The sequence below is a fragment of the Notolepis coatsorum genome, assembly GCF_963971535.1.
Source record: "Notolepis coatsorum genome assembly, chromosome: 1".
Taxonomy (NCBI): Eukaryota; Metazoa; Chordata; class Actinopteri; order Aulopiformes; family Paralepididae; genus Notolepis; species Notolepis coatsorum.
This window is the reverse complement of record NC_140165.1, coordinates 95,683,039-95,696,106: the sequence shown is the minus strand read 5'-3', so window position 1 is coordinate 95,696,106 and position 13,068 is coordinate 95,683,039. Positions and strand designations below refer to the sequence as shown.

Below are 13,068 nucleotides of genomic sequence, written 5' to 3'. Positions count from 1 at the left end.
TATACTCTTTTCTTTCTGGACTCTTTTTGTATCACAAACAGTACTGTAATTGCAAATCTGGTATGTCATAAATGTATAGATGTAGCAGTACTGTCTATCTGTATGTCATATATGTTACGATGAATTGAAAATGGGGGACCCTGATGTAAACAAGACGAAAGTCTTTCTCTGGTCTGCATCCCCTTAACAATTGTATGTATTGAGCCGTACTGTACTGTACCCATTCTGCAATCTGTTAATAAAGTTTTCATTCATTCATTCATTCATTCATTTCATTCATTCATTCGGTAGTTTGCAGGCTGTTCGAGCGGAAATGGGCAAAGACACCGCATGTCACGCGATTGGGCAAACATGTCAGTGGCCAATCAGAGAGCGTCAGTCAGTGGCCAATCAGAGAGCGGGTGCCAGAAATGCGGCTACGGAAAAAAATAACGCGGAAAAGTCTGACCGGGTTGCCTGTAACTGTTCCGCAACAGTAAGTGACTTCCGGGGTAGGCCTGATTGGCCCCGACAGGCACGTGACGCGCAACTTTCTCTGCCGCGCGGCACGCTCCGCGGAGCCGAGCGGCAGAGCTTGCGGAATTACGTAACCGTCCAAATACGCTATGACTTTCATTCGGCGCTTCAGCTCACCTGGCAGAGCAGCGGTCCTGCGATCCTGCGGTCCGTTGTTGGTGAGTTCGAATCCCATCAAATCTTTTTTTTTTAACGTGATTTTTTTTTTAACGTGTATTCTTTCGCCGGTTAAGGTTAGGCATGGTTAAGGTTAAGGTTAAGGTTAGGCATTGATTCGGAGTTGGTTAAGGTTAGAACGGTTAAGTTTAGGCGCTGTTAAGGAGCTGGTTAAGGTTAGAGTTTGTCTTAGAGAATGGCAATATTCTTTCTATGGTTAAGGTTAGGCATGGTTAAGGTTAAGGTTAAGGTTAGGCATTGTTTCGGAGTTGGTTAAGGTTAGAACGGTTAAGTTTAGGCGCTGTTAAGGAGCTGGTTAAGGTTAGAGTTTGTGTTAGTGAATGGCAATAGACAGCCTATTTCCGCGCGACAGCTCTCAGCAGCCTCGTTGCGCGTCCTGAGTTTGCCGCATCACGTGCCTGTCGGGGCCAATCAGGCCTACCCCGGAAGTCACTTACTGTTGCGGAACAGTTACACGCGACCGGCCTTTCAAATGGTAGCTAGTATGAATCAGAATCAGAAAGGTCTTTATTGCCAAGTATACTTTTCACATAGAAGGAATTTGCTTTGGACGTTACTTGTGCGACATTAGCGGACAGACATTAACAGACAGATAATACAATAAAGTGGTTGAGTAAAATAAAATGAAATATGAGCTAAGATAAGCACAATAGAATAATATATATGAAATAAAATATAGGCCAGGGCTGTACGACTGTATAAGAGGTTGAATACAATATATGATAGTATAGGATGGCTTAGAGTAGACGACAGAGTACAGCAACTTGCAATGGGCCTGGTCTACAAGATACACTACACGACCAAGGTACCCATGTACATGTCAAAATACTTCCCAAAGGTCAGTGAATACCACGATCACAACACCAGAGGGAGCTCCACAAATCATGTTAAACCCAGATTCGGCTCAAACAAGGGACTAAACACGTTTCGCAATTATGCCACATCAATGTGGAACGCCCTACCTAAAGCTGTAAAGGAATGTGAATCACTACCCACTTTCAAAAACACTCTAAAAAAACACCTACGGGAGACTGCATTTCTAAACTGGCCCCTGTAAATGTCCTAACACAACCCCCTCCAATGTACAGTAAATTACCAAGTAATTACCCAATCCAATGTACAGTTTCTACGTCAAATGTATATACTATTTTTTTCTGGACACTTTTTGTATCACAAACAGTACTGTATTTGCAAATCTGGTATGTCATAAATGTATAGATGTAGCAGTACTGTCTATCTGTATGTCATGTATGTCATATATGTTACGATGAATTGAAAATGGGGGACCCTGATGTAAACAAGACGAAAGTCTTTCTCTGGTCTGCATCCCCTTAACAATTGTATGTATTGAGCTGTACTGTACTGTACCCATTCTGCAATCTGTTAATAAAGTTTTCAATCAATCAATCAATCAATCATGTGGGATATAAACTAAATTAAATATAGCTAAATAGATAGATATAGTACAATTATAAGTAACAAATAAAATAGGAATAGGAGTAGGCCAGGGCTGTGCAACTATTGACTATGTCAATTATAAATACAGTATGTGCAGTCTCAGGGCGCAAGATGGCAAAGCCTCTATTCCCGCAAGAATTTCCCTGCTACATTGATATCCAACATCGCGTCAATATAGTTCAGAAACATAGGTCCACGCACAACATAGATTTATTTAAAAATGTAACCCTTTATTATCGATATCCCAAAACTGGAGGAAAAAAAGAAAATAGCATAACTTTTGAAGTAAACACCATTCAGAGACTTATGATACTCATACCCCATGACCCAAACAACTCGTTAAAATGGGTATTTGTAAGATTCAAACATATCATTTTTTTTTATTTTGTTTCTATTTTATTTTATTTTATACATATATAGTTTTTGTTTTTTGTTTTGCATATATATATATATATATATTTTTTTTTTTTCTTTTTTTTTTTATGTTTAAAATAGTACACTCATTTGAGTAGTGGAAAAGGGGTAGGATTAAATAAGTGTATACTTCTTCCTACTCCTTTTCGAACATGCAGATTGAGTTGTTTTTCTTTTTTGTTATTGTTTGTTGTATTCATTGCATGTTCGAAATAAAGACTTCAAATCAAAATCAAATCAAATCAAATCCTGACTCCTATTTCAGGACAAAAACAAGCAGAAATTATTTAGATCACATATTTTTCCATGTATTAATAACCTTTAACCCACTAATTGCAACATCTATTTGAAACTCTAGTTGTCCCCATTCCTGACTGAATTTAGACAGAAATTACACACCTCAGACTCTAAACAGTAACACGGTAAGACATACCACATGGCAGGTCTCACACTGACCGACCAGCTCTCTCTCTTTTGGAGCAATTTCAACACTTTTCCAATTTGACCTGTAGTTTATTAGTTTCAGAGGACATTAGCTAGCATACCAACTATACTTCAGCATACTTCCATAATATACCAACCATACTTCACCCCTCCAGCTGAAAACCAAAGGTCACATGATGCCTCAGTGTTGGAGCATCTATCTCCTCTGCAGACGTGGAAGCAGCAGCAGGTGGATTCAATGGCTTTATTTCAAGCACAGAAAAATGCCTCCAATAGAATCTACAGTTGACTTCTACACCCCCACCAACCAGCCCATTACAGACAATGCAGTGGTGTTGGGCAGCCACACACGTTTTGACCTGGGGGTGGTCATGAAGGCCTGTGCTGTATGGAAGTATGAAGAGTCATCGTCCCTGGCAAGTTCCACACGGCCATGAATTACATAGGCGAGCTCACTGGGTACAAGTACTCCGGTGCTGGCCTTGCAACCAGTGGCTGCCTGAACAGTATTGTGGGAAATCATTATGTCAAGGCTCTCTTAAATCTGAAGGTGGTTACGGAGGCGCTTGAATGGTTGCTGATCAATGTTTTCCTGGATGGGATTGGGAAGAATCTAGACATATACTCTCCATAGCATCTTTGAGCATTTGGAAAAGCACTATATAAATCTGATGTATTATACTGTACCACAAAGGAGACCCTCAATCGTATCCACTGCTGCAGTCACGAGAACCTTGATGCTCTGTAGGACTCCTCACTACTCAAGGTGATTCATCAATACATGGACTAACAACAGACAAGGGCCACCTGGGCAAGAGGAGTGTGTTCTGGCAGATCATACAAGGCTGGTCTAAACAAAAAAAATACTGGCCTTTTGCTATGAAACCCAACAATTATGAGCACTACATTTGAGTAAAAAGGGAAAATAGAGAGTGATTTTCTATGTTTTCTGCTTTTTTTGTCCTGAAATAGAATCAAGATGTGTTTGAATCTGAAAGTTCTGTATCATTAGGGGATCCGCTCGGCATCACTCATGCACTCCCTCGCGTACGTGCACGCGCACTGAATAAATTCCACAAATGTACCTTTAATACCAGTATTCGTCTGACCACACCCCTCGTTAGCTTACCTTCATAAGCAGGTGTGTGGTCACCTGCTCTCCTCCTTCTCACTTTCACCACAAGGAAGTGCCTCGGTAGTACCCCACTTGACGTGTTGTTAGTTGAAAAGAGTTGTGACGAGTTTACATTGTGCTTAGTTTTTTCTTCTCTCATATCTGTTAAAAGGAAAAAGCTAAGTCATAATGTCTTCTTCGGAGAGTAGACCTACTCTTCACCAGCGGTTCTCCATTCCCGCCTCCGTTGTGCGTTTTGGTGCGGGGCTGCTGCCACTTTCGTGGTTGCCGACCCAGCCCAGGAGGCAGCCGATGGGTAGTTTGCCTCTCCGAGGAGTCGAGGCATCGGTGCCGTCGCTGCGGCGATGGCCTGATCTCGACTCTGGTTCCTCTGGTTCCAGGGAATCGTCCGTTGTTGAACGGGCGGTTGTTTTGTGTCCGGAGGATTTGCGACGCAAACTTTTCGCGTCTGCCCGTTCACGTCGCAAGATGGTGGCATGCAGGCGCGAACGGCCTGGGTTTGGGGAATTGCTGGAGACCAGCGAGGATGCGTCCGGCTCTGGATTTCCGATGGAAACTGAGGACTTCATGGAAGAGTCGGACGGATTCTTGTTTGAAGGTCCTGTGGAGGAGAGTATCCCTCCTATCCAGGAAACACCGGAGGGGGGAGAAATGGCTCCTTGGGACGCCTTGTTCGAAGATGTCGAGGAACCACCTCGGCCTCATCAGCAGGATGCCCTGCTATCAGCCACATCAGACTGTGGCTCCTCAATGAGTCGAAGCCTGCTGCATGTGAGGGATGCGGGTTCGGTGGAGGAAGGTCAGCAGGGGGAACTGCAGGCTTTGTTTCCCGAGCTCATGGCGGTTGTCTACCCATTTTTCCCCTCAATGGGGGCCTATGTTCGTCAGGGTCAGGCGGTGTCTCACATCATGGGACTTACCCCCGCCTACGTACCAGTTACGCGGGTGTCGGGGGTTGGTCAAATGTATGAGAGAGGGCGTGCCACGGCTTGATAGTCCGATGGCCGCTCTCCTCTGTCCGGATGTGGTGTGGGAACCATTATGCAAGCCGGTTCTCCATGGAAGATCGGCTAGGCGATTGGCATATTGGGGTGACCAGTCATTTATCGCTGGTACACAATCGCTGGCTGCGGCTTCTAACATCGCCCACCTAGCTAGATTTGTATCGGGGATAATGACGGGCGGCATGGATCTGACTGAGGTAAAATGCGATCAGATCACCCAGGCGGCAGGAGCTGTCCTGCACCTTACCCAGGTGCTGGCCATAGCCTCGGGGAAAGTGCGCGCCCTGGCCACCCTGATCCAGCGGCACCTTTGGCTGGAGCAGGCTCGAGTGCCGGAGAAGAAGAGAACCCCTCTTCTGACGGCCAACCTCTCCGATGCTGGACTGTTCGGGAAGGCCCTGCGGTTGATGACCTCAACGTGCAGAGAGATGGCAGAGGAGAGATCCGTTCTTCAACCCCATTTTCCGCCTCCCGTCCTTGCCGGTGGAGTCAGAAGGCTTCCACGACGTCGAGCTTCCTCCGCCGTGCCTACCACTGCCTCTACCGCCGCTTCTGGCCCCTCCAAGAAGGCCAGGAGAAGAGACAGCGCTTCTGCTACCGCCGACCCATCCACGACCGGAGGAGACGGTAGGGAACGTCGAGACCAGCAGACAGTTAACTACCGTCCCTCCGGGGCTCCTCGGGGTGGCAAGACTCGAGCGGTGCGAGGTGGCAGACGCCGCTAAGAGTGACTTTTCCCTCTGTGTCCCCTCTCCTCTACACCCTCCCCGGCCCCTTATGATTGTGTTTTGTGCCATGTAAAATAAAAAAGTTCCCCGATATAAGGGGAACTATGTTTTTGGCCAAACAAACTGTGTGTTTCTTCAACAAATCATATGATGGGGTTGCGTAAATATGAATCTGCACTATTACGTTGAGAGATGAGTCATGTTGTGTTATGAGATTAAGCAAGGTCTGCAAGCATACACTCAGTCGTAGGAGGTTCTATTAGCCTGACGCTCCACATGCAGGTAGAAACTGGTGGTATTCCATTGCTTAAACAAAGTATATGTGTTCCACAACGCTGTTGTGTTAGTTGCAGTAATACTCGTACACACACGTTCCACGGCCTAGCCGTTACTCTCGGTCAGCGTTTGCTATGTACGACATAGTCAACGGGTGTAGGATTCACACACATACGACTTGTTTTGTTGTAAATCCTGTTCACATTTTGTGGGTAGCGGGCATTGTATTAGCTTACGCTATACATTAGCATTCTACCGGAGGTTTCAAAATGCTACAGTTGTTATTGTGTGTAGGGAAAAAAGGGTTTTTTGTGAGGGGGTGTCGAATAAACCCCTCCTTCCCACTTGGTTGGTTTAGGAGTTTTTATCTCATTCTGCTGAGCCAGTCAGGGCCGAGCCGTTAGAACGTCTTGGCAGGGAGGGGGGGGGGGGGGGGGGGGGGTTGTCCTGCCGACTCCTATTACAAACAGGAGCCGTGTGCAGGGTTTCCCCCGTCATAGCAATGTTGCTATGGCGACGCCTTCCGTGAGTTAAAGAGTGTTAAGGTGTCGAGTTAGAGCGTAGGGCTTACGGGTCTGCTACGCTCGATTTATGTGTAAACTTGAGTCAGTTGGTCACGTGACTCACAGTTGACATGTCTTTTTCATGACTATGACTCATGTGGGAAGGTTTCTGGGAAGGTCCGGTCTTTACTCTTTGACAAAAGGAGTGACTGGATGTAAAAACATGTAAACGTTTTTTTTTTTTCCTTTTTTTTCCTCCCAGCTGTGCAGTTGGGTTCATACGGGTGATGCTTCTTCTTTATTATTATAAAGAGTTGGATGAATCTATATGAATTGGAAATGGGGGACCCTGATGGAAACAAGACTAACGTCTTTCTCAGGTCTGCATCCCCTTGACAATTGTGTGTATTGAGCCGTACTGTATTGTACCCATTCTGCAATCTGTTGGATAAAGTTTTCATTCATTCATTCATGGAGTTGGTTGCATCCCGCCCCTCTTGTCGTTCCCCTGGGCGCCTTGGGGATTCAATAAGATGGTCTACATAGCCTATTATTGATGTGGATATGCCCGACGCACACATAGTACTAGCTCAGGATGTTCTGCTGGACATTAGGAAACTGACTGGCGCGCCTTGGTTGCTTGGGGTTAAAACAGCGTTTTTATAAAGCAATTGGGATGGGGGTTTTCCTCTTCCGACGACCTGTGTGGTTGTCGACGGGTTCTCGTTCATATCAGGGGATGATAACGGAATGGATCTGAACATATGTAGAAGGGTCTCACGCCCTGGGGGTGGGCCACCGGGCGCGGTTCGCACCGAACGTCTGAGTGGCGCCTTCTTTTTATGTTTAAGATCAACACGCATATCTGCCCCTTCTCCTGGAGTTGGCATGTCGGCGTGGTTAGGGCACGGGACTGGTTCTGGTCACGCTGGTCCGGATCAGTTAAACCCGTTGTCCGCCGGGGATGCAGATCTGCTGTTCTGGTACCCTGAGGGACTTGGGCTTTTTTCAGGGGGAAAAATGCTAGGTCGGTCCAGGTGTCGCAGGGTTAAGCGCTATGGAACCCTTGTTGGGTGCATTCATGTCGTAATGGCTTATGGCCGTGCCAACCTGTACACGCCCGATCTCGTCGGATCTCGGCCGCCACGCAGGTTGGTCTTGGTTAGTACTTGGTTGGGTGACCTCCTGGGAATACCAAGTACGGGGTGTTGGGGCTGGTTTTCCATTCTTGCGCTCTTCTCTTACACATGACGAAGAGGGGCCTGTTGGAGTGGTCTTTGACCTCCTCGGGGGACCCTGTGCTCCCCGTATCACCGGGCCCGGTCCGAAGTAATGTTTTCGTTGACCCGTAGGCCCGGGATAACCCTGTTGGAAACTGGAACACGGGTACTACGGCAGTGCCGCAGGTATGTTTTGGAGTTTTTTCCTGGGGGGTTATGGGACCAACCACCGCATAGGGTAACGACTAGGTGGTTGGTTCTCTGGTGTGTTGGAGCAGTGTCAACTCCCGGGTTAACCGGTTGAGGGTGCCCCTGCACGTTCATGACGTCTGCCAATCGTGTCAGCCTTCTCTGCCTCAACCCCTCTGGGTGGGGGTTTTTAAATGGAGGCTTGGTCATGCAACAACGCCAGCATGCGCCCCTTCCGCCGGGGCGGCTGTGTTCAGCTGTCCCCTCTGGCGCCTGTCTCGTCCGCAGTCTCCAGGCTCGGGTTAACAGCCTGTTGCCTGGTTTTTCCCCGGTGCGCTGCCTGTTCCGTTGGTTAACCTTTTTGTGTGCTTACGGCCATGCTGACTGCCTGTTCTGCAGGGTCAGTGTGCCAGGTGGTGTACTATTGGGGGGACAGGGCCCGCTCGGCTGAGGGGCCTTTGTTCGAATACGCTGGTGATGTGGGGGGCGGGGTCACTAAGTGCCCACCTGGTGGGGTCTTGATGCTGGCATCATGGACTTCTCCGGGCCCCCGTTCCAGGGGGTCCAGTCCCTTTGGTAGGTTTGGGCCTTCCTTCGCGCTCCGCTGCTACGGCCTTGCCACGGGGTTGGGTTTGCCCTTGACCCCGTGTTTCTGGGGGCAGTAACAAGGTTGTTCCCTCCGTTCGTTCCCGGGTGGCATGCGGGTTGTGCGTGTGTGTAGTCATGGGGTCAGGCCACGGCTGCTCACCCTGTGCGTTGAGTTGCTTGAGTGCCTCTTCGCACGGTCGGGTCCGTCGCCCTCCCGGGAAACCTCTAATAGGGGGGGTGCCCTCCATTAGGGGGGGTCGTGGGGGCTCGGCCCTCCCTGTTCTGATGGTTGTGGGGGGCCTTCAGCGGGGTGTATTTGTCGGCCGGTGGCTCCGCTCGGCCTCCCTATGTGCATGAGTGATGCCGAGCGGATCCCCTAATGATACAGAACGTTAGGTTATGACTATAACCAAGTTCTGTTAATTAGGGGTGACGCTCGGCATCCGACGCCGCTGCAGCCCTTGACCTCACCTTGTGGTGAAAGCTTGGGAAGGAGGAGAGCAGGTGACCACACACCTGCTTATGAAGGTAAGCTAACGAGGGGTGTGGTCAGACGAATACTGGTATTAAAGGTACATTTGTGGAATTTATTCAGTGCGCGTGCACGTACGCGAGGGAGTGCATGAGTGATGCCGAGCGTCACCCCTAATTAACAGAACGTGGTTATAGTCATAACCTAACGATAACAATGGTACTGAATTCCTTTGGTCAAAATAGTTTGGGAAAATCTTTTCATTTGTCTCTATATGTTGTTAACTTCAAAAGTTATGCTGGTTTATTTTTCTTCTTTTTCAGGTTCTGGTTCAGGATAGGTTATAATAATAGAGGTTTAAAAATAAACCCCATGGGACATTATTTCAACCTGTTACCTGCAGAATCTTAAAATAGACACTTCAAGGATTAAGAAAAAACTGGTGGTGAAAAAGTTGATGCAGCTCAGCCTTCAGCAGGATGTAGTCGGCTATGTGTTAGACCAGGTGCTGTGAAAGGAAGTACTGGATGATCTCATCATCAGTACCCCACACACACACACACACGCACGCACGCATGCACGCACACATGCACACACACACACACACACACACACACACACACACACACACACACACACACACACACACACACACACACACACACACACACACACACACACACAAATTAAGCATCAGTGACAGAATCTTTCTCTGTCTGCTGTCCATCACTGCAGAAGGACATCATGAAACACAGTGCTCTCTGCCTGATACTGGGTAAGTAGAAGTGTGTGTGTGTGTGTGTGGGTGTGTGTGTGTGTGTGTGTGTGTGGGTGTGTGTGTGTGTGTGTGTGTGTGTGTGTGTGTGTGTGTGTGTGTGTGTGTGTGTGCGCGTGTGTGTGCGTGTGTGTGTGTGAGTGGAGCTCTGTCATTGGGACGATCAGATTTATATTAAGTTTAACATGACTGGACATCAACAGCCAAAACTGATTTCCACAGGAGCAACAGGATACAAGGCTATCTACGGTAAAACATGTGTTTCCGAATGTCAATAAAAGTTCTATTGACTTTTTGTTCTATTGAGAGAAATAATGTCTCTCCAATTTCCATAGGAACCATCAAAACAGACGAAGACCAGCGCCCCAATGACATCATCTGAGTTGATACACCCATCTGGTTTTATTTATGTATTTCTTTCTATATTGTTACAGTATTGCTTTTTCACTTTTATGGTGCGCAGAGAGAGAGAGAGAGAGAGAGAGAGAGAGAGAGAGAGAGAGGTCGATGAGGGTATAAAGCGTGCTTATTGCTTTGCAACAGAGAGCTTCCTGCACCACGCTGACTCCATTAGCTCAGCATGATGGTGACATGTTCTGCTCTTACTGTAACTGTGAGTGTCTTTTGGGATGGACTGAAAGGGCTTCAAGGTTGTTCAAAATAATCTGAAAACATGCAGACTATCCCTTTAAAGCTGTTTCTCCATGACCCCCTGTCATTCCATGATAAAACATTTTATTTTCATTACATTGTGTACATTTAAATCTTTGTTCAATCATTAATCCAGGGATTCAGATAGTAAATTATGTGTGTGTGTGTTTTCTGAGATCTGACTCGTCTCAGTCAGACACAGTGGTCTCTCTCCTACAATCCTTTGACCTGACTCCCACTGTCATGCTTCCCACTCACAAAGCAAGCAGCTCCTTGGATCTCATAATTATTCTCCCGTGGGCGGCTAGGTGGTGCAGTGGGCAAGGCGCTCACCACCAATGCAGGAGACGCTGGGTTCGAGCCCAGCTCTCCGCATTGCATTCAGCTTTGCTGGTCGTTCATACTAATACATTTGGCAGTATTAGGGGGTGGGAAGCTGATGGGTGGGGATCGGACGTTGTGGACAGCGACTCCTACAGGTCGGTTGGTGCGCCTGCGCAGTCGAATCAGGAAGCGACGGGGGCGGCGTCCCTCCAAAGCGCAGACCCCCGACACTGAAAGATCGCACTGTGCAGGTGAAAAGATGCGACGGCTGCTACATCGAGTACCGGAGGGGACTCGTGCAATGTATGGCATCGTCCACATTACAGCCGGCTTGTGGGAGGCATGGCCAAACAAACAGCATTCGAGACAGGGGAGGGTAGAATTGGACGATACGAAATTGGGATGGGAGACAAATAGAAAATGGGAGAAAAGTAGATAAAAAAAAAATTATTCTCCCGTAACTCCAGCATAATTAACACCACGGTAACTCCCCTCCATTTATCAGACAACTTCTTCATATCCTTCTCACTAACTCTTATGCTTAAACCATCCACCCCAACCCAATCCGTCTAAGTCAGACGCACCCTCTGCAACCTCCACCCTCCTCTCAGCCCTCTCAACCTCCTTCAACAAGCTCTGTCCCCTCGCCGAGAGGCCTGCCCGTCCTTCCCTACCCAGTCCATGGCTGTCGGATGCAGTGAGAGAAGAAAGACAGGAAGAGGAAGTATAGAAAGTCACGCCTCACTGGTGACATCACCACCTATCACAACCTCTTGTTAGCTTTCTCCAAATATAAATATATGGTTGTACTGGGCAGCTCCTAGTGGTCAACAGTGTCAGCCTGTGGTTGCACTGGGCAGCTCCTAGTGGTCAACAGTGTCAGATTGTGGTTGTACTGGGCAGCTCCTAGTGGTCAACAGTGTCAGACTGTGGTTGTACTGGGCAGCTCCTAGTGGTCAACAGTGTCAGACTGTGGTTGTACTGGGCAGCTCTTAGTGGTCAACAGTATCAGACTGTGGTTGTACTGGGCAGCTCCTAGTGGTCAACAGTGTCAGACTGTGGTTGTACTGGGCAGCTCCTAGTGGTCAACAGTGTCAGACTGTGGTTGTACTGGGCAGCTCCTAGTGGTCAACGGTGTCAGACTGTGGTTGTACTGGGCAGCTCCTAGTGGTCAACAGTGTCAGACTGTGGTTGTACTGGACAGCTCCTAGTGGTCAACAGTGTCAGACTGTGTTAGTTTATATTATATTAGAGATGGAGGAAAGCCCTTACTGTGTTACTTTAGATGATATTAGAGATGGAGGAAAGCCCTTACTGTGTTAGTTTAGATGGTATTAGAGATGGAGGAAAGCAGTAATCCAATGACATTATATATATGTTTTCTCCAAAATCCAAAAAGTAGGACGTCTGAGTCAGATCACAGAAATAAAATCATGTATTCATTATTATGTCACAGAGACAGGCAGAGACACACCCACTCTGAATTATGAAACTCCGCTCACCCGGACTTGCCGTGCTGATAAACCGAGCCCACCCCTAGTTCTCCCCTACATGACGCACGGAGGAGCCTGCTGTCGGTTCAGTTGGACACATCGGGACGTGCGGGATGGCGAGTGTGGAGACAGCAGCCGAACATGAACGGATCCTACGAGAGATCGAGAGCACCGACACCAACTGCATTGGACCGACTCTCCGGTGAGTGAGCAGCACCGCGGAGGGGAGGCGTCCCGGTAGCCATGGGAACTAGTGGAACACTAGTAGTCGTTATGTTGTGTTAGCTGAGAGAGTCGGGTTTTAGAGGAGCTAGCCATGAGCGACTCCTCCTCCTCCTCCTCCTCCTCCTCCTCCTCCTCCTCCAGAAAGGGCTTCTTGCTCCAAAACTTGAGCAATTAATTGAGTCAGCTAGCCAGCTAGCTAAGGGAGGTAGCTGATTGAAATTCTGCTCACTGTTGTCAACGCTTCTTCTTCTCAGAGCAAAGCCTCGCCTGAGACACTGGCCCCTTTGACAGCTGACTACTTCCACTTCTGACAACATGATGTATATAAGTTTGACAACTTTATCCCATGCAGTCTGATCAGCTAATAATAGTAGCAGCAGGGTGGCTAGTTCGCTAGCTTGCTAGTTGGTTAGCAACAACAGTAACTGCCTGTCAAAACACAAGACGACTGTATCCATATAACTTAATAGTGTTGC

At 47.8% G+C, this 13,068-nt stretch overlaps 1 protein-coding gene across 1 annotated transcript in view; it reads left to right on the top strand.

The window, feature by feature from the left end:
• Window positions 1-12,439: 12,439 nt before the first annotated feature.
• Window positions 12,440-13,068, top strand: part of exoc6b (exocyst complex component 6B) — a gene marked incomplete at its 3' end in the record, with an annotated part of 249,105 nt that continues 248,476 nt past the window's right edge. Inside the window, exon 1 of the mRNA XM_084332506.1 lies at window positions 12,440-12,569. Coding sequence (XP_084188632.1) covers window positions 12,481-12,569 — 89 coding nt within the window. The 5' untranslated portion in view covers window positions 12,440-12,480. The remainder of the gene's footprint in view (window positions 12,570-13,068) is intronic.